Genomic DNA, 21,351 nt, shown 5'->3' with positions numbered 1-21,351 from the left:
ATCCATTTACATTTAAGGTAATTATCAATATGTATGTTCCTATTACCATTTTCTTAATTGTTTTGGGTTTGTTATTGTAGGTCTTTTCCTTCTCTTGTGTTTCTTGCCTAGAGAAGTTCCTTTAGCATTTGTTGTGAAGTTTGTTTGGTGGTTCTGAATTCCTTAGCTTTTTTTTGTGTGTGTGTGTGGTACGCAGGCCTCTCACTGTTGTAGCCTCTCCCGTTGTGGAGCACAGGCTCCAGACACACAGGCTCAGTGGCCATGGCTCATGGGCCCAGCTGCTCCGCGGCATGTGGGATCTTCCTGGACCGGGGCACGAACCCATGTCCCCTGCATCGGCAGGCGGATTCTCAACCACTGCGCCACCAGGGAAACCCAGAATTCCTTAGCTTTTGCTTGTCTGTAAAGCTTTTGATTTCTCCGTCGAATCTGAATGAGATCCTTGCTGGGTAGAGTAATCTTGATTGTAGCTTCTTCCCTTTCATCGCTTTAAGTATATCATGCCACTGCCTTCTGGCTTGTAGAGTTTCTGCTGAGAAATCAGCTGTTAACCTTATGGGAGTTCCCCTGTATGTTATTTCTCGTTTTTCCCTTGCTACTTTCAGTAACTTTTCTTTGTCTTTAATTTTTGCCAATTTGATTAGTATGTGCCTCGGCATGTTTCTCCTTGGATTTATCCTGTATGGGACTCTGCCTTTCCTGGACTTGGGTGGCTATTTCCTTTCCCATGTTAGGGAAGTTTTCCACTATAATCTCTTCAAATATTTTCTCGGGTCCTTTCTCTCTCTCTCGTCCTTCTGGGACCCCTATAAATCGAATGTTGTTGTGTTTCATGTTGTCCCAGAGGTCTCTTAGGCTGTCTTCATTTCTTTTCATTCTTTTTTCTTTATTCTGTTCCGCAGCAGTGAATTCCACCATTCTGTCTTCCAGGTCACTTATCCGTTCTTCTGCCTCAGTTATTCTGCTATTGATTCCGTCTAGTGCATTTTTCATTTCAATTATTGTACTGTTCATCTCTTTTTGTTTGTTCTTTAATTCTTTTAGGTTTTCGTTAAACATTTCTTGCATCTTCTCAATCTTTGCCTCCATTCTTTTTCCGAGGTCCTGGATCATCTTCACTTTCATTATTCTGAATTCTTTTTCTGGAAGTTTGCCTATCTCCGTTTCATTTAGTTGTTTCTCTGGGGTTTTATCTTGTTCCTTCATCTGGTACATAGCCCTCTGCCTTTTCATCTTGATGGCAGACTCTGGGAAGGTTCACGCTAAGGAGCACTTCCCAGAACTTCTGCTGCCAGTGTCCTTGTCCCTTGGTGAGCCACAGTTGCCCGCCACCTCTGCAGGAGACCCTCCAACACTAGCAGGTAGGTCTGGTTCAGTCTCCTATGGGGTCACTGCTCCTTCCCCTGGGTCCCAATGTGCACACTACTTTGTGTGTGCCCTCCAAGAGTGGAGTCTCTGTTTCCCCCAGTCCTGCCGAAGTCCTGCAATCAAATCCCGCTAGCCTTCAAAGTCTGATTCTCTAGGAATTCCTCCTCCCGTTTCCAGGACCCCAGGTTGGGAAGCCTGATGTGTGGCTCAGAACCTTTACTCCAGTGGGTGGACTTCTGTGGTATAAGTGTTCTCCCGTTTGTGAGTCACCCACCCAGCAGTTTCGGGATTTGATTTTATTGTGATAGCGCCCCTCCTACCGTCTCATTGTGGCTTCTCCTTTGTCTCTGGATGTGGGGTATCTTTTTTGGTGAGTTCCAGTGTCTTCCTATTGATGATTGTTCAGCAGTTAGTTGTGATTCTGGTGTTCTCGAAAGAGGGAGTGAGAGCATGTCTTTCTACTCCACCATCTTGAACCAATCTCCCTATAGCTTTTTAAAAAGACTTGCTTTAAAATTATTTGATTTGAGTTTTCATATAAATATTTTTATACTCATATTTCTTTAACTTATATAGTAATTAAATTACGTAATAACAGCATAAGCACAAGTGTCATACATATTTGGAAACGTACTACTGATTCTTGGTAAGTATATTACTCAGTTAGTGGGATCAGATGGTCCTAGGTATTCTAGAGAGTGACCCACTTATTTATAGCATTATTGTCCTGTGGGAATCAGTCTGTATGTTATACAGTGGGACTGATCCATAGTCAGAAATACATTCATATGCATTGTACATTTACTGCATTTCTCACACTGTCGCATTTTACTTCCAATCAGTTCAAAGTAGTATAAGTGAAGACACGTTCTTAACATTTTTCATTGCCTAGAGTAAAAAAAATAGAGATAGATACATGGTTAAAGGCACTGAAAATTTTGGCATTTCTTTCTCAATTTTTGAGGCTTGGGGTGAGGAGAGTGAGGGTGATGAGTGGAAAGAATACCTGCAAACATCCTCAGATGGTACCCACCTTAGAGGGCTGTGTTTAAACTTATGCTCCACATTTTATTAGGAGGGCTACACTGGAAATTTCATTTATCTTTCCTTAATTACAGTTTTCTTACATGGGAAATATTAAGGTTGCTAATTAGTCATGTTTTATGAGTTATAATATCAATTTCCATGTATGTACATATATTTATATGTTAATTTATGTATGTATATTAAATTATATATGCATAAACAGTTATATTACACTTATAATGTTTAAACACAGAGTTTTTAGAATACAATATGTCAGGCACTTTGGTTATATGTTCAAATATATCTCAATATGAATTAACTTACTGTTTTCCCAAATAGAAAAGCCTTTGAAAAATGTAAGTGAATAATTGAATAGTTCCCAGAATTTAAAAGTGCAGAGGAGTGTCTTGAGTGCTATATTGGGAGCGTTGGTGAATAAAGGATGCAATGGTAATGGTATATGACCAAAAAAAAAAAAGAGAAGAAATACATTTAGCATCACGATGATGCTGTATACATGCGCGTGCACACACAAGAGAAACAAAAAGTGTTTTGAAAGACTACTTAGCATTTCATGCAATATATTCATGTACTATATTCTGTTCTATTCTGTTTCTTTCTTTTTAAAAAAAAGGATTCGTTCATGTCATAATTCAATATATTATGACATGCATTTTGATAAACACAAAATAAGGACTAATTCTAGACAGAAGCAAAGAGGATTATCACATGGTCAGACTAGAAACTACTTTTTACTTTTATATCTGTTCTGTGATACTGTTCCTTTTAATAACATTTTGTTTTTAATTGTGGTAAAGCATAACATGAAATTTACCATCTTAACCATTTTAAGTGTACATACAGTTCAGTAGAGTTAAGTATATTGCTATACAGCCAGTGTCGGGCACTTGGGTTGCTTCTACTTTTTGGCTATTGTAAATAATACTGCTACAGATATCGGTGAACAAATATGTCCTCAAGACTCTGCTTTCAATTCTTTTGGATACATACCCAGAAGTGGAATTGCTGGAGTATAGGGTAATTCTATTTTTAATTTTTTGAGGAAGCACTGTACAATATTTCATAGCAGCTTTATACCATTTTATATTCCCACCAACAGCACACACGCATTCCAATTTCTCCATATCCTTGCCAGCACTTGTTATTTTCAGTATTTTTGGGTTTTGATAGTAGCCATCCTAATGGATGTGAGGTGGTAGCTCATTGTGGTTTTGACTTGCATTTCCCTATTAGTGACGGTGAGCATCTTTTCATTTGCTTGTTGGCCATTCGTATATCTGCTTTGGAGTAATGTCTATTCAAGTCCTTTGCCCATTTTTAATTTGGGTTGTTTGTATTTTTGTGGTTGTATTATAGGAGTTCTTTATATATTCTGAATATTAGTACCTTATCAGATCTGTCATTTGTAAATACTCTCTCATTCTGTTGATTGCCTCTTTGTGATACTGTTTGGGCTCAAGTACTCATCCAAAGGAAATTTCATTTCATGTTGAACTTTGGGATGAGAACCTATAAAAGAAGGCTCGACCAATGTGACTTAAGGCTATCATATTCTTTTGGGAATAGAAAACGCAGTCCTGGAGCAGTTTTAAGCCAGTTTTAATTTGAAATATCTGCCCCAGTCATATACCAAGGGAGATTTATTTGTGGACATACTATTTAAATATTATTTGAGTTTTATTTCCCAGAATCAGAGTTTATGATAAGCAAGATAGAAAAACAGCTACATAATGAGAAATTAGAGGATATCATATATAGTTTTCCTTAAATTATTTTACAGTATGTTGTTGGGTTATTATTATTTTTTAAAATCCTTATTTGTTTGTTTGCTTGTTTATTTATTTATTTTTGGCTGTGTTGGGTCTTTGTTGCTGTGCGCGGGCTTTCTCTAGATGCGGCGAGCAGGGGCTACTCTTCGTTGTGGTGCGCAGCCTTCTCATTGCGGTGGCTTCTCTTGTTGCAGAGCACCAGCTCTAAGCGTGTGGGCTTCAGTAGTTGTGGCTCACAGGCTTAGTTGCTCCGCAGCATGTGGGATCTTCCTGGACCAGGGCGCAAACCCAGCAGATTCTTAACCACTGTACCACCAGGGAGGTCCTAGATTATTATTATTTATAGCAATACTTTAAAGTTCATTTTATAGGTAATATGTTTCTTTTTTTGGCCTTTTCCAATTTAAGCCCCTCTGGGGTTAATCATAAACTACTTTCATTTTCTTTATTTTTCTCAGATAAGTTTTAGATTTTTTCCTGAATATATATTTCAATCCTTATGTAAGAGGAAAAAGAAATAACAAATTCATTTCCTGATTTATAAGTATCTTTGTAATATACTTCTTATATTCTAAGAAAAAAATCTGTGTTTATCCTTCTGTTACTAAGAACATACTGACTCTCACTTAGGAATTGATTTATTCAAAGCTAAGTAACATTCTTTTACTCTCTAACTCTGGTCATTCTCTGGAAATTTAGTAATGGAAAGAATAAAAATTCTCTTCTCAAGAGAACTTAATCCATCTTAATTTAGTTTAAAGCTTAACAGGGAGACCTATTATTAATGACTTCAGTGAGGTTCATTGGGAAAGGTAAGCCAGTATTTCAGTGAGACAATTGAAATTGCTTCTTTAGTAATACTTTTTTTTAAACTTTTACTTTGAAAAACATAGAAATAAAAGTTACAAAAATGGTATAGTGAACTCCCTTCATCTAAATTTGCTAATTGTTAACATTATGTAACAATTACTCTGTCAGTTTCTTTGCATATCTGTGTGTGTGTATGTGTGTAAATGTATTTATAACATCAAGAACTTGAGATAATGTCTATTGAAAGAAATGTTCTGACTCTTGAAAAAAACGATGAGGAATGTTTTACTGCATAATATTTACTCTTTCAGTACTGAAACATCACTCGAGGACATCTAAAGGAAGATAATACGCATTTTGAAAGATCACATAAAGAAAAGTGATAGGTTTTAATGAGCTGAATTTCCCACCAAATTACTAAAATTCTATTTTTATGAAAATCTAGAGAGAAGTTTATTACTATCAAAAGAGAATTGATCACATATATTATTTCACATCTAAACTGAATTCCCAGCATAATAATTTCGAGACAAATTCCTAATTTATTATAATTTGCCTTGTTTTAGGCACACATGTCTATAACAGATACAGCATTTTATAGAAATTCAGAGAAGCATGGTAAGTATTTCAGTGAAGTCTCATAGAGTTAAGAAAAAACTTATGTGAAGTGTAAAATCTTGGGCAGGATACACATATACACAACTAAGGAGAATAATGATTATCAGGTAAGCAAGGAATATATTCTTCAGTCAGATTCATAAGGTACTACACATTAATGAAAGATCACTTCCACTTTATTACTTAGTTTAAGCATATATTGCAAGGGCATTTATTCTCTTTGACCTCTTTTCCAAAGCACACTTACTTCATTTTATTTCTTAAACTGTGTAATTACCCAGTTTGTTCTTAAGATAGAGGGGATCCCCTTTAACTCGCATTCACCAGATTTTGTCATAGTTCAGTATTTTGCATAATTGTGTTTTGTGTCATTGGAGAGAGGCGGTGTAATAGTATGGCAAAAAGCCTGGACCCTGGAGTCAAAGTTCCTGGGTTTGAATATAGACTCTGCCACTCATCTTGGGTGTTTCAGTTTCTTCATCTGTGACATGTGTATAATAATAGTACCTATCTTACAGAGTTGTAACAGACATTATATAAGCTAATGCATAAAAGAGCATGCACAGAATGAGAGCTTAATAAATGTTCATTGTCGTTATTTGTCTGAACACTTAACAAAATTATAAGTACTTATACAACAGTCACTCTTTCTGATTACCCTATTGGGTACCTACCATGTGTGGGTACTGTACTAAAAATGAATAACATATTTCCCCAAGCTTTAAGGAGTTCATGGTTTAGTAAAGAAGATGAACATCAGACAAATAATTACAATATAGTAAGTGCCTAATAGAAGTAGTTCTGTGGGATTACTGAGTCAGGAGTAACTAACCTCTCTCTAGGAAAATTAGAAAAAAATTTATATGAGTGTTGGGTATGCAGAGGTTTATCCTCCTATTCTGGTGTGTTGGTGTTATTTAATTGGGGGAATGCTGAGGAACTACTACAGATTAAAAGAGACAGTAGAAACATGATAGCTAAGTACACACTGACTGGATCCTGTATTGGGGGGAAATTGTACTAAAGGACAGGATTGGGACATTAAGTAAATTGGATATGCACTGTAAATTAGATTACAGAACATTACTAATGTTAAATTTCCTGAAGTTGATCACTATACTGTAAAAGAATTTTTGTTCTAAGACACATTGCTGAAATATCAAAGGAGTAAAGGAGAATAACACTATTTGAGAGTAGTTTGTGATACATTTGAATTTTCCTGATATTTCAAAAGCAATCTCAGAACCATTTAGCAATGGTTCACCTTCCTCAGCAAGGAACTGAGAGGACTGTATCACAAACTACTTTCAGATAGTTCAGGGGGAAAATGCACATACACTCACACACAGAATGATGAAGGCTTTGTGGCAAAGTGTTAAAAACTGGTGACTCAGGGCTTCCCTGGTGGTGCAGTGGTTAAGAATCCTCCTGCCAATGCAGGGGACATGGGTTTGAGCCCTGGTCTGGGAAGATCCCACATGCTGTGGAGCAACTAAGCCCGTATGCCACAACTACTGAGCCTGCGCTGTAGAGCCCGCGAGCCACAACTACTGAGCCCACGTGCTGCAACAACTGAAGGCCACGCGCCTAGAGCCTGTGCTGCACAACAAGAGAAGCCACCGCAATGAGAAGCCCGCACACCGCAAGGAAGAGTAGCCCCCGCTCGCCACAACTAGAGAAAGCCCGCGTGCAGCAAAGAAGACCCAACGCAGCCAAAAATAAATAAATAAAATAAATTTATTAAAAAAACAAAAACTGGTGACTCAAGAGTATACAGCAGTTGTATTACTTTTATAGCTTTTCTACAAATTTGATATTATTGCAAAAGAAAAAACTTAAGGGGGGAGAAAAAAGGAAAGAGCTTCATGGGAGGAGGCATTTGAACTGTATCATAGAGGCTGAATTCACCAGGTAGATAAGGAGGAGCAGAGGCAGATAGGTAGAAAGCCATAGCAGTGTGAAAGAGCATGACTTAACTTGCAAGGCAGTTCAGTGTGGTAATTTCCATGTCATTGTAAGAATACATTCTCTCAAACATCTATAGAGAATTAGCTTGGATATTCATTAATCTGATGTTTGTTGAATCTCACTGCCAAAAATTCAAGAAACGTTTAGCAAATTATTGGACTACGTTTATGCCAAAGAAAGCCATTGTTTTGTATACTTGTATCACCAAGAAATCATCCTGAAGTTTTTTTTTCTTTGACAGCCTGTAATTCTTCATGGATATTTAGAAATGACAAGGCCATTTATGTGGAAGAGTTTGAGCAGCCTTAAGACCAAGTAGACAGTAGAAATTTAGTATCCTCATACACCTAAATTGAAAAGCAGTTTTCATTTTGGTAGAATCTCATTATTAGTGATAGTTTGGAAATTTGGATCAACAAAAGCAATAAGAATAAAAAACCTATAATTAAGCATTTTATATCATCAGTGTCCGTATTTACTAGGGAAGTATTTTAGAGTGGAGCTGAAAAGAATCTTTTTGTAAGAAATCTTTGAAACAGCAAAATAAGTGATTTGGTAGTAATTTCACCTTTAGAAGTCAGAATGCTCGAGTGCAGATCATTTTTAAAACGTCCTGTGGTTTTTTGTCTCTTTTTCCTTATCTTTTCAATATTCTGTTTCTTAAATCTAGAGATGAAGGTTTTATTTCCGATGGTAGTCACTTAAATTATTTATATTGCAAATCTTTGATAGCAAGACTTCTGTATGTATCTTAAAAAATACCAGATGGCTCTGTGCTCTATATAGAGAATAATTTTTTTTTTTTAGAAAATAATTTCTAGACGTATAAATGAAAGTTAATGGACCTAGTACTTAAACAGTATCCATTCAGTTCCTTGCTAAGGAAAGGGAACCATTGCTGAATGGTTTTCAGATTGTTCTTGGAATGTAAGGAAAATTTGTCATAAAATTTCTACTGAGGTAGTTTAAGATCATGAAATACACTTAAATTTTTAAAAATTTTCTGAAGCAATTGTAATTTTTCCATATTCTCACATAATTTTTCCATATTCTCATGTATTCTCACATAAATTTGTATCTACATAATCTCTGTATAATTCTCCACTTCGAATTCTTCTGTCAAACAAATTAAAACACTGGCACATCATCCAATCAATTATTTATTATAAGATGAATTTTCTTCCATTTTGAGACTGAGCTATGGGAGAAGTTTTTGATTAAATGAAATAAAGCCAGAGTTGTTAGGATTAATAATGCAATTTGTAACTATAAATCTTATTTCTAAGATTAGTAAGATAGGATATTAACTTTCATGGTTTCTTGATGTGCACTAGAATAGTTGAATTTTACGATGTAAAAAATATCAGTTGAATCTTTGTGTGATGCTGTTTGTAGGAAAGTTTATGGTAGATTGAATTGCTAAAGTTAGCATACTTGATTGTGTTGTATAACAAAGATATGCAAGCTTTTAGAAATCTCTAAAACCTAAGAATTTAGTCATTAGAGAATGTGAAGTAATACGTGTTTATCTTTTCTCTGTCATAGTCATTCATAAATAAAAGTAACTTGTAAGTTTCATGCTTTGCATATTTTAAACTATTTTGATATATCTGGAAAATGTCCAAATAGTTATCACAGTTGCTTTTTTTTTTTTTTTTTCTGATAGCAATGGTAGTAATACCTGTGTTGTATTTACATACGTAGAAAGAGGGCTGGTTTGAAGGATCAGGAGGTATACATAATTATATAAAATTATAGTTGTTTTTATTAAGTGTATTTAAAATTCTTTTGAGAGTTCATAATATTTGTTGCTGCTTCCTCTAATTATGAGAAAGGGAAAGAATTGACCAATGCAGGTTTAATTTTTCTTTTTGGTTTTTCTTAGCAATTGAAAGCATGTAGTGAAGAGCATGAAGACAGAGAATGTTTGAACCAAGCTATTACTGCTCTCATGAATCTCCAAGGTAGTATGGACCGAATTTACAAGCAGTATTCACCTAGACGCCGACCTGGGTAATTCCAAACTGTTGAAAATATGAATGCTTATGGAATACTTCTCTTACGTCTGATGTCTGGTTTTCTAAAGAAGTGTTACTTACAGTGATAGTTGCATTCTTGAAAGTTATAGTTTTGTTTTACATTTTTCTTTTGTCCTTTAGTCTTTTAAAATTGGCATTGTCATATTGTTAAGATATATTTAATAAAATTTTTTAAAGATACATTCAATAATTTTTGTATCATTTATATAAGAAATTTAGTGTTATTTTCATTTTAATTATTATGGCATTAAGAATGATATAGAGAGCCTCTACTATTTCTCTTTCACAATAATGAAATTGAGGCATGTATTATTTAGTGGCAAAGTTAGAAGAGAGTAAATGCTGTGTGCAAAATCTAGTGTTTAGTTATTTAATATTTGTCACTTGATTTGATGTAGTTCATACCTAAGGCAATTAAGGTTGCTTAGCCATTGAATAAGCTAAATTTATCTGGGTTTTTTTTGTTGTTGTTGTTGCTGTTTTTTTAGGGATCCTGTTTGCCCTTTTTATAATCGTCAATTAAGAAGCAAGCACCTGGCTATTAAAAAAATGAATGAAATTCAGAAAAACATAGATGGATGGGAAGGCAAAGATATTGGACAGTGTTGTAATGAATTTATTATGGAAGGCCCATTGACAAGAATTGGTGCTAAACACGAACGGCATATTTTTCTCTTTGATGGCTTAATGATTAGCTGCAAATCCAATCATAGCCAGTCACGCCTTCCAGGATACAGTAGTGCAGAATACAGATTAAAAGAAAAATTTGTCATGAGGAAAGTACAAATATGTGATAAAGAAGATACTTGTGAATGCAAACATGCTTTTGAATTAGTATCCAAAGATGAAAACAGCATAATATTTGCTGCTAAGTCTGCTGAAGAGAAAAATAATTGGATGGCAGCACTTATTTCTCTTCATTATCGTAGTACTCTAGATCGAATGCTAGATTCAGTATTACTGAAGGAAGAAAATGAACAACCACTTAGATTACCGAGTCCTGAAGTGTATCGTTTTGTGGTAAAAGACTCTGAGGAAAACATTGTTTTTGAAGACAACTTGCAAAGTAGAAGTGGAATCCCCATTATTAAAGGAGGAACTGTGGTGAAATTAATTGAAAGGTTAACATATCACATGTATGCAGGTATGTAAGGAAGGAACCCCTCCAAAATATGGTACTTTGAATTAATTGAATAAATTGAATATGCAACCTGTTTTATGCTCTACCTTTTCAGATCCCAATTTTGTTCGTACTTTTCTTACTACGTATCGTTCATTTTGTAAACCACAGGAATTGCTAAGCTTACTGATTGAACGGTAAGAAAAATATTTCACTTATATTTAAATTTTTTAAAAAGTTAACTGTTTTGTACCTTGCAAAGTGCTAGGTATCTAGTATGTACTCAGGTAGTTTTTGAACATAATTTACAGTATTACTATTCTCTTCAAGCAGCATACTTACTGAAATCCCTGTTTATAACAGATCTTTTCAGATCTTAGCAATATTTATAGTGGTAATCAGAAAGACCCATTTTTATAGGATAAAAAAACTATGAATTTTAATGAAGTTTTTTCTGTTCAATAAAACAGTACTTCCTTGAAAGAGACTTTTTACTTCTGAAACAAACTATTGTGGAAAATTTTGAAACATAAACAAGAGTAAATAGAATATAATAAACCCCATTTATCAATCATCCAACTTCAATAATTATCAACTCATGTTTCATCTGTTTCCATACTGACTTGAACACCCTAATTCCAGGATTATTTTGAAGTAAATCCTTGGCAACATATTTCATCTGTAAATATTCCCATTTTGTATTTCTAAAACATAAGTATCCTTATTAAAAGCATAATACTGTATCATTATTAGACCTAAAAAAATTAAAATTTCCTTTATTATGATTAATTTTTTTAAATTAAGTTTTGGATTGACTTTTTCTTTTTTTACTGAGTATGTTAGTGGTACTTTAAATGCTTTATAGGTTAAATTATAGTACCTGGACTTCAAAATAATTTTTGTTTTACATTTTCAAACTTAACTACCAGAATTTTATCTGGACCTCTATAATTATGTTGTTCCATGAAATTAAGTATAGCAGACTGAGTTAGTATAATGTGCTATGAAGATTTACTTAGCTGCCTTTCCATGTCCAAAATAAGGAAAGCACATGTTAGACTTATATTTTAGCTATATTTCCTATGGTTGGGAAAGGTTTTTTTTTTTTTTCTTTGTGGTACGCGGGCCTCTCACCGCTGTGGCCTCTCCCGTTGCGGAGCACAGGCTCCGGACGCACAGGCCCAGCGGCCACGGCCCACGCACCCAGCCGCTCCGCGGCATGTGGGATCTTCCCGGACTGGGGCACGAACCCGTGTTCCCTGCATCAGCAGGCGGATTCTCAACCACTGCGCCAGCAGGGAAGCCCGGGAAGGTTTTTTTTTTAAACTTTGATTTTTTTACCTTATCCACTTAGTTATGTTTTTTAAATAATATTTAAAATTCAGTGTGGGACTTCTCTTTGGATTTATATTCATTTATTTTAGGAAATTTACTTTCATTTTAATAAAATAAATATTAAGGACAGATTATTAGATAAGGTATCTCTGTTATGTTCTTTAAAGAGGTCATACTCTTTATAGATGCTTTTCTTGGATCTTTTCCACTGACCTTTCGTATGTTGGTCAATGCTAGTTATTAAACTTTTTTTTGATAAAAGTAAGAATATAAATACTTAGTACTATAGACAAAGGGCAGTTTTTTGTAGTATGTAATACTTCAAGAGAAGTTTATCAGTAATTGCACTTTTCACATAAATGGTAGTAAAGAAGGTTGCTTAGTTAAAATATTTTTTCTGCTGTATTTGAAATCTTTCTCATTTCTGTATGAACAACAAAAAATTTCTCTCATTTTGCTTTTCTTCTTAGATTTGAAATTCCAGAGCCAGAACCTTCTGAAGCAGATAAATTGGCAGTAGAGAAAGGCGAGCAGCCAATCAGTGCAGACCTTAAAAGGTTTCGCAAGGAATACGTCCAACCAGTACAACTTAGGTTTGGCCTGAATATTATATTTTTTATGTGCCATTCAGTTTTCAATACATAGTTAGCACAAAAGTTTTTACCTCTTAATTCAGATGTAGGTTTTATTAATTTCATAGCAGTTTAAATTAAACTTCCAAAGTTCTTTTTATGTGAAGCTACTCTTAATTCCCTGAAGAAATTTAATTATTAAAATATACTGTGTTATATGCATCAGATATCTCTAGCATGTGATATGTTATGCTTGCAGACCAGGGTACCTAATAAATAAAAATTATAAAATTTCATATGAATTTTGCCTACTGTCAATCCCCCCTCCCCTTTTTGTCTTCATTGTCTCATTGTGATCATTTAGTAATTCTGGGCTTTTTTACCATTTGAAATATTTATGAAAGTTCTAGTTCTTTCCTCACTCTTTCCCCACAAGATACATAGACATTTGTTACTTGTCTAAAAAGTGTCATTTCAATAATTTTTTTTTTCATGCTTTTTCTTTTTAAAAAATTTTTTACTGAAATATAGTTGATTTACAATCTTGTGTTAGTTTCAGGTGAACAAAAAGGTGATTCTGTTTTATATATATATATTTTTTTTTTCTTTTTTAGATTCTTTTCCATTATAGGTTATCACAAGATAGTGAGTATAGTTCCCTGTGCTATACAGTAGGTCCTTATTGGTTATCTGTTTAATAATTTCTAAAAATGTATCTGATAATAACATCTGCTGGTTGTTAGGTTACTCTGTGTGCCTAAGTGCTTTATCTTTTTTATCTCATCCTCACAACACAATTACTATTTCCACTTTGTTTAAGAGAAAATTGAAACTTAACAGGATAAAGTAATTTGAGATAGGTCATATGAAGGGAGTGACAGGAGAGGACCCATATCTGACTTCCTAAACCAGTGCTTGTTTGTTTGTCTCAGTGTTCACTGAGCATTGAAAATTGGAAGCTCCTTTGATTAGGCTTATTTATAGTCCAAGTGAAAACCAAAGTATTATCTACCTTTTTCCATGGGAAAACTGAGATATCTTATTAATTGTATATGATCTAAATATTTTTTTCCCTGTAAATGTTAAGTTTCCTTGATTAATATTAATAAATTGACATTTTGAAACTGAGTATATTAACTGCTTATTTTTCAGGATGATTGCCACAAATAAATGCAGTTTTAGAGGAATGATAGTGTTCCCAACTATATGTCTCTCAGCCAAAACTTTTAATATGTCATTCTTTGCATAAGAAGATGAGATTATTTACCCCTGAACAATAAAGAAGTAATTAATTTTTTTCTACTAGCTGTGATGCATTTGTACTAATCCACACTCAAATTAAGCCCCTTGACATGAGGCACACATTTATGAGGTTGCTATATTAGAGCAGAATATAATATTAGACTATCAGTCATATATGTTGTTTAAGTATTTCTAAGCATTTTCTGTGTTCTCAGTCCTGTACTTGTAACTATAGTGAATACAGAAATAGCATAAAGGGACTTCCCTGGTGGTGCAGTGGTTAAGACTCCATGCTACCATCGCAGGGGGCACAGGTTCGATCCCTGGTTTGGGAACTAAGATCCTGCATGCTGCGCAGCACTGCCAAACAAAAAAACAGAGCATAGAATATCCTCTTTGCCACTGTGATATTACAGTTTTATTGGGGAAAAGGGATACATGAAACAGTTGTATACTCTGCTTTAAATGTTCAAGTGTTTAAGTGGCTGAGAAAGATACATCCTCATAAAATTTCAGGAAAATTAGGGAAAGCATTTTGGAAGAGATAAAATCTGAAATTGCTCCCAAAGGATATGTAGGATTTAGATAGATAGGCAGAAAGGTGATTGTTGGTATTCAGAGTCGTGAGAAATAGTATGAACAAATGCAGGAAGGCAGAAATGAGGGTAGTGTGCAGAGGAAATAGGTAAGGAAAATGACTCAAGAGGAATGAATTGTATTACAGGTAGTAGTAGATGAGATTAACTACATGGAATGGGCGGAGTTGTCAGTGGCCTTGAAATCCATGCCAAGTTATTAAACTTGACCTATAAGTATTGAAGGATTTTTAGCAATAATAGTAATTTTTATAATGATAGTAACTTTTTCCGACATTGTATTACAAAATTTTTACATAACGCAAAGGTGAAAGAATTTTACAGTGAACTGTACCACCTAGGAATCTACCACCTAGATCTACTGTTAACAGTTTACTATCCTTATTTTATCACAGATCTATGGATTTATCATTCTTCTCTTGGTCCATTAATCATCTAATTTGGGGGACATGTTTCAAAGTACATTTCTCTTTAAATACTTCAGTTTGTATATAATTAACAATTCAGTATTTGTTTATTCTGTTGTTGTAAAATGTGTATATAATGAAACACACACATCTTAAGTGTACTTTGAATTTTTAACAAATACATCTCTATAATCCACACTCCTGTCAAGGTGTATAAGATGTTGCCATCACCCGACAAAGTTCCCTAATGCCCATTCTAATCAATTTTTGTTGTCATTGCCCAAAGCAGCTTTCAATTTCCTATATAGATTACTTTTACCTGTTTTATACTTTCATATAAATGGATTTGTGTATTATATACTCTTTTGTGTCTGACTTCTTTCACTCAGCATGCTTTTGAGCATGTTGTTGCTTATATCAGTGTTTGTTCTATTTTATTGCTGAGGTGGTATTCTATTATATGAATATACCACAATTTGTTTATTCACTTTCCCACTGAAGGACACCTGGGTTCTTTTCAGTTTTTGATTATTATGATTAAAGCTGCTATGAAGTTTATAAGTCTTTCGTGAACATATTTTTTCATATATCTTTTGTAAGTAATTCAAAGTGGGAGGTTGGGTCATAGGGTAGGTGTGTGCTTAATTTTAAAAGAAACTGCCAAATCTTTTCCCCAAGTAATTATACAATATTATACTCTCACCAACAATTTATGAGAGTTCCAGTTGTTCCTTATCCTTACCAGTATTTAGTGATGTCAGTGTTCATACCTTAGCCAAACAGGTGGGGTATAGTGATATCTTTTTATGATTTTAATTAGTATTTTTTCGATGATGCAATGTTGAGAACTTTTTATTGTCTGTTATTGGCTATTCGTATTTATTTAGTCAAGACTCTATTAAAATCTTCTGCCTATTTTTTATTGAGTTGTCTTTTCATTATGGAGTTGTAGTAGTGTATTGAGTAGGATTGGATGCCAGTCTTTTGTCAGATAAATGTTTTACACATATTTTCTCCCTGTCTTTGGATTATCTTACTTTTCTTAATTTTGGTGAAATCTAATGATGAGATTTTTTTTTCTTTTACATGATAATTTTAAATTAAATTGGATTCTTTAGAAACTAGGAAGTAGAAAGGATGGAAGCAGAGTTATTTGAAAACTAGTGTTAGCCTAGAAACTATCAATTTTGTGATCATTTGAAAAACTCTCTTAAGCCACTGAGCTAACCAGGCACTTAAGGTTGTTTTATTACAGATACCATTAGCAATTTAAAATAGTTTCTTAGTCTGGGGAAAAAACTATTGTCTGACAGTTGCTGGGGTCACGGGCAGTGGGTGGGAAGATAAACTAGAAATATTCATTGAAATAATGAAGGAAAAATGCTAATGTAATTAATATACACTATCTTCGTGGTGGAGATGGAATGTTTTATTTGTATAGATTGCTTAAATCTCTGTAACTAATTATTTTTGAGGTACTGTAAAACAAAATAGCTCTCTGTCAGAAATATTTTTGTCTTTTGAAATAAAAGAATGTGAACCTACCTGTAAATTACATAGAAATTTGATGATAGCACTTGAATTTAGAACCAAATACACTACATCTTAATTGATTTTCCATCTTATGTGGAAAATATATCAAATTTTAGGCTTTAAAAAAATCCTTTTATAGTTGAAGAACTTAAAAGTTGCTTTTGTATTGTACAGAGTATGAATTTTCTACATATAAATAAAGAAAAAGTACTTTTCCAGGACATAAATGGATAATTTAAGTATAGAAGCCACGATTTTTATGCTTATAAATTTTTTAAAGTATAATTTTTGATTAATAAACAGTTCGTATTATTGAAGCACTTAAGGTATTAGTTAAATAGAAATTAGAGACTCTTTTGAGTGTTATATTGGCCCTAGTATATAAAAGTATCACCACGGCATTAGAGAAGTGAAAGAAGTATAATTGAATGCTTGGGTTTCACTAAAATGTGTTTCTTTTCATTTTGTCAGGATCTTAAATGTGTTTCGGCACTGGGTTGAACACCATTTTTATGACTTTGAAAGAGACTTGGAGTTGCTTGAAAGGCTAGAATCCTTCATTTCAAGTGTAAGAGGTATATTATTTGAAGATTTGATTGGATCTTGTCTCATATGAGTTTTTTTTTAAATTTATGACTTTCAGTTTAAGAAGCTAAACTATTTTTCATTTTTAAAAGACAGAAATAACATTTGGAATAATTTTTATAGACTCTAAGGAGCTCACATGTGTTTAGAACCACCTGAAGTGTTAAAATCTTGCCTTTTGAAGTTTTTTAGGAGAATCTTTTTTTTTAAGAAGTCAAAAGTCCTCTTTAGTAAATTTAAGCCCTTTAATGTTATCTCATCTCATGGTTGCCATTCCTTTAAATAACTAAATATTTGTGTAATTTAATCTGTTTTCTTCTCCTCCTTAATCTTAGTCTTCTGTTTTGAATGGTTAACAGCTTCTTAAATAATATTTACTTCCCCTGGAAAAGTTTTTGGTGTATTTTTTACACCTGAAAGATAGGAGTTTCCTACCTGAAGTTTCAGAACACAGCCCATGAAATGAAACTCTAGGTGGTGAACATTAAACAAATGTACCTATCAAATGTATGCTGTTGAATCAAGAAAATTCATGTTTTCTCTAATAGTATAAGGCATTAATTAAGAATACTGTAATTAAGTCGAGCTTCTTTCATCTCCTACTTGTTCTTTAAGGCAAATTTTACTTTAAATAGAGATTGTGATTCCTTTGTTTCAGTTTTGAGATGTTTAAAACACATTTTTATCATGTGTGCTTTAAAATTGTTTAGAGTACTAAGTTAATTTTTAACTTAATGTTCTTAATGAAGACACTAGAGTATATGTGATCTAAGAAGCTTCTAAAATACACACACATATTAGAATAAAGCAAGTAAATGATTTTGTTTAAAGGCCTTTCCTATACAAGTTATACCTCAAGATAACTAAATAGTTGATGAGGGAAAGTTTTTAAAGAAGCATTGCAACTAATAAGTGAAGAAGGAATGATAGAATTAGAATATTACCATTTCTCAACTCCTAGTAACATCATAAAAAGAGAGACATTATATGCCTCTTATCAGAAATAGTCTTGCAGGTATTCATGTCGAAAGTTTATCCTGGACCAGATCAAATCTGTATGTGTTGATTTACAGAAAATACAGGGACAGAGAAACATGGCAAATGATACCACAGAGATGGAATTGGCAAAATTCAGACTTGGGAAACTCCACAAGTGATTGAATTTCAACAAATAAATTGCAAGCAAAAATGAGAGTTGAAAGGGGAACCTGTAGATGAAAAGAGACTTGACACATACTGACTCAATGCAATATGTAGATCTTGTTCAGATCCTATTTCATACAAACTAACTGTAATAAAACGTTAGACAATCAGGGAAATGTGAATACTAAGTAGATATTTGATGATATTAAGAAGATATTGTCATTTTTATGTGTGATAATGGTATTATGGTTATTTTAAAGTTTTTAACTTTTAGATATACTTAAATATGAATGAAATTATATGATATCTTAGATTTGCTTTGAAATAACATAAGGAGTAGAGGGCGGACATGAGTGGGGTTAGATGAAACAAAAAGTGGCCATGAGTTGATAGTTGTTGAAGATGCATGAAAGTTACAGATTATACGAAGATTTGCAGTTATATCTGTCAAGTAAAGGGCATTTTTGTTTGTGTTCTTTTTCTAGGGAAAGCTATGAAGAAATGGGTAGAGTCAATTGCTAAGATCATCAAGAGGAAGAAACAAGCTCAGGCAAATGGAATAAGCCATAATATTACCTTTGAAAGTCCACCTCCACCAATTGAATGGCATATCAGCAGACCAGGACAGTTTGAAACGTTTGATCTCATGACACTTCATCCAATAGAAATTGCACGTCAGCTGACACTTTTGGAATCTGATCTCTACAGGTAGACAATTAACATTAATTCGCTGCTCTGTTTTCAAGAACTTTGAACAGTTCCATCTATTTTCAGAACATTTTGAAAATTATTCATGTGTGCTTAAAAATACTTCATCTATTCTTGTGGGTTGGGAAGAAAGTTTATAGCACAGTTTTTTAACTATAGTCTGTTCTGCAGGTGAAAGTCATAAATTATTGCTCTTCAGGCCTAGATTAGGTCCTAGCAATCCTTCACAAGAGGAGTGGCAGAGAGAAGACTAATGCAGTACAATAGCAACCACTTTAGACAGTCACCCAGCTCCTATTCCTAACACTTTCTCATATTGCTTTAGTTTGAGTTGGTTCAGTTAAGACAGTCAGTATGGATGCTAGGCTCTGGGCAGCTAAGTAAATAGAATATTGAGTGAGATAAGCTTTCTTCTTTTTTTTTTCAAATATGTAATCAAAAATTTTTTTTCAATATGTAATCAAAATTTTAATTTGGGGCTTGACTGGGTTAGGTTTGCAAGGCAAATGAGTAACAAAATTCTTAGAGGAGTAAAGATTTCTTCACTTCTTTTAAGGAGTCTCAAATACTTTAGCTATTTGAAGTCAATATTCACTTTAAAGAAAAGTATATTTTTGAAGTAGTGTGATGATGAACCATACTTAAAACTTCTGAACCATTTTCTTTTGTTTATAAGGATCACTAGAAATATGCTTGACTATTTATTTTTATCTGTATCCCATCATTTGTCTTTATATATAAAGCAGTTCCTGCCCCTGTATCCACACAGATCACCCATTTACAACCTAATCTTTTAGCTTCATGGCTTTATCACTTCCAATGTCATTCTTTACTCCAAATCAGACGTTTCCGATGGTCATATTCTGAATATTGTCATCACTCCAAATTTTATTCCAGAATTACTGACACATCTCATACCTTCCTAACCACAGTTTTTTCTCTTTTCAACTTACTTTATCAACTTCTTCCTCTGTCATTTTTTTTTAAACCACTGTCCTTCCCAGTACATTAGCCTCTTTCTGTCCTATCTCCTACCTCATAATTTAAGCTTTCTTCTTTCATTTACAACCCAGGCTCCTGTGAAGAGTAGAGGCCTTGCAAAAAAAAAAAAAACAGAGTACAGGCCTTATAGGTAATCGCCACCTGCCAGCCCCAGCCAGAAAATAAACCCCTAACACTACCATTCCATCAAAAACTTTTCTGCATTGAGGAGCCGCTTTTAAAATACAAACACCCTTAAGAAGTTATCCTGATTAGCAGCCATTGTTGTTTTAAAAAACTGGGATTACACAGGGAAAAGCAAGAATATATAAAGTTTAGTGTAAATGGAGAATGTGGGAAAGCACCAGATATAAAACTTTACCTTCTTTAGAATTGGGTTTCTGATTTGCCCTGACTGTGCTGTTCAGAATTTAGTACACCCATCAGAGTTTGTTACCATCTCATTCAGAGTGTCATGTTATATTTTAAGTAATTTGGAGTTCAGGTGGTTTTTGTTGATATTGTAGGATTTTTTTGGTAGGAAAACACAGTTTTTTTAATTGAAGTATAGTTGATACACAATATTATATTAGTTTCAGGTGTACACTATAGTGATTCAATATTTTTGTGGCTATTTTATTTAAAGTTACTATAAAATATTGGCTATATTACCTGTGCTATATATCTTTGGAATTTGTTTTTTTTTTAACATCTTTATTGGAGTATAATTGCTTTACAATGGTGTGTTAGTTTCTGCTTTATAACAAAGTGAATCAGTTATACATATACATATGTTCCCATATCTCTTCCCTCTTGCGTCTCCCTCCCTCCCACTCTCCCTATCCCACCCCTCTAGGTGTTCACAAAGCACCAAGCTGATTTCCCTGTGCCATGCGGCTGCTTCCCACTAGTTATCTGTTTTACGTTTGATAGTGTATATATGTCAATGCCACTCTCTCACTTGGTCACAGATTACCCCCTTCCCCCTCCCCATATCCTCAAGTCCATTCTCTAGTAGGTCTGTGTCTTTATTCCCGTCTTACCCCTAGGTTCTTCATGACCTTTTTTTTTTTCCTTAGATTCCATATATATGTGTTAGCATACGGTGTTTGTTTTTCTCTTTCTGACTTACTTCACTCTGTATGACAGACTCTAGGTCCATCCACCTCACTACAAATAACTCAATTTCGTTTCTTTTTGTGGCTGAGTAATATTCCATTGTATATATGTGCCACATCTTCTTTATCCATTCATCTGTCAGTGGACACTTAGGTGGCTTTCATCTCCTGGCTATTGCAAATAAAGCTGCAGTGAACATTTTGGTACATGACTCCTTTTGAATTATGGTTTTCTCAGGGTATATGCCCAGTAGTGGGATTGCTGGGTCGTATGGTAGTTCTATTTGTAGTTTTTTAAGGAACCTCCATACTGTTCTCCATAGTGGCTGTATCAATTTACATTCCCACCAACAGTGCAAGAGGGTTCCCTTTTCTCCACACCCTCTCCAGCA

At 34.0% G+C, this 21,351-nt stretch overlaps 1 protein-coding gene across 1 annotated transcript in view; it reads left to right on the top strand.

Annotated features, from left to right (window-relative positions):
* SOS2 (SOS Ras/Rho guanine nucleotide exchange factor 2) overlaps window positions 1–21,351 on the top strand; it is a 111,328-nt gene that overhangs the window by 62,904 nt on the left and 27,073 nt on the right. Inside the window, 6 exon segments of the mRNA XM_055088411.1 lie at window positions 9,466–9,593; window positions 10,108–10,763; window positions 10,855–10,936; window positions 12,545–12,667; window positions 16,896–16,999; window positions 18,638–18,860. Coding sequence (XP_054944386.1) covers window positions 9,466–9,593; window positions 10,108–10,763; window positions 10,855–10,936; window positions 12,545–12,667; window positions 16,896–16,999; window positions 18,638–18,860 — 1,316 coding nt within the window.

This window comes from Physeter macrocephalus, chromosome 11 (assembly GCF_002837175.3).
Source record: "Physeter macrocephalus isolate SW-GA chromosome 11, ASM283717v5, whole genome shotgun sequence".
NCBI classification, from domain to species: domain Eukaryota; kingdom Metazoa; phylum Chordata; class Mammalia; order Artiodactyla; family Physeteridae; genus Physeter; species Physeter macrocephalus.
Note: the sequence above shows the minus strand (reverse complement) of the source record. Positions and strands in the feature narration are given on the sequence as shown.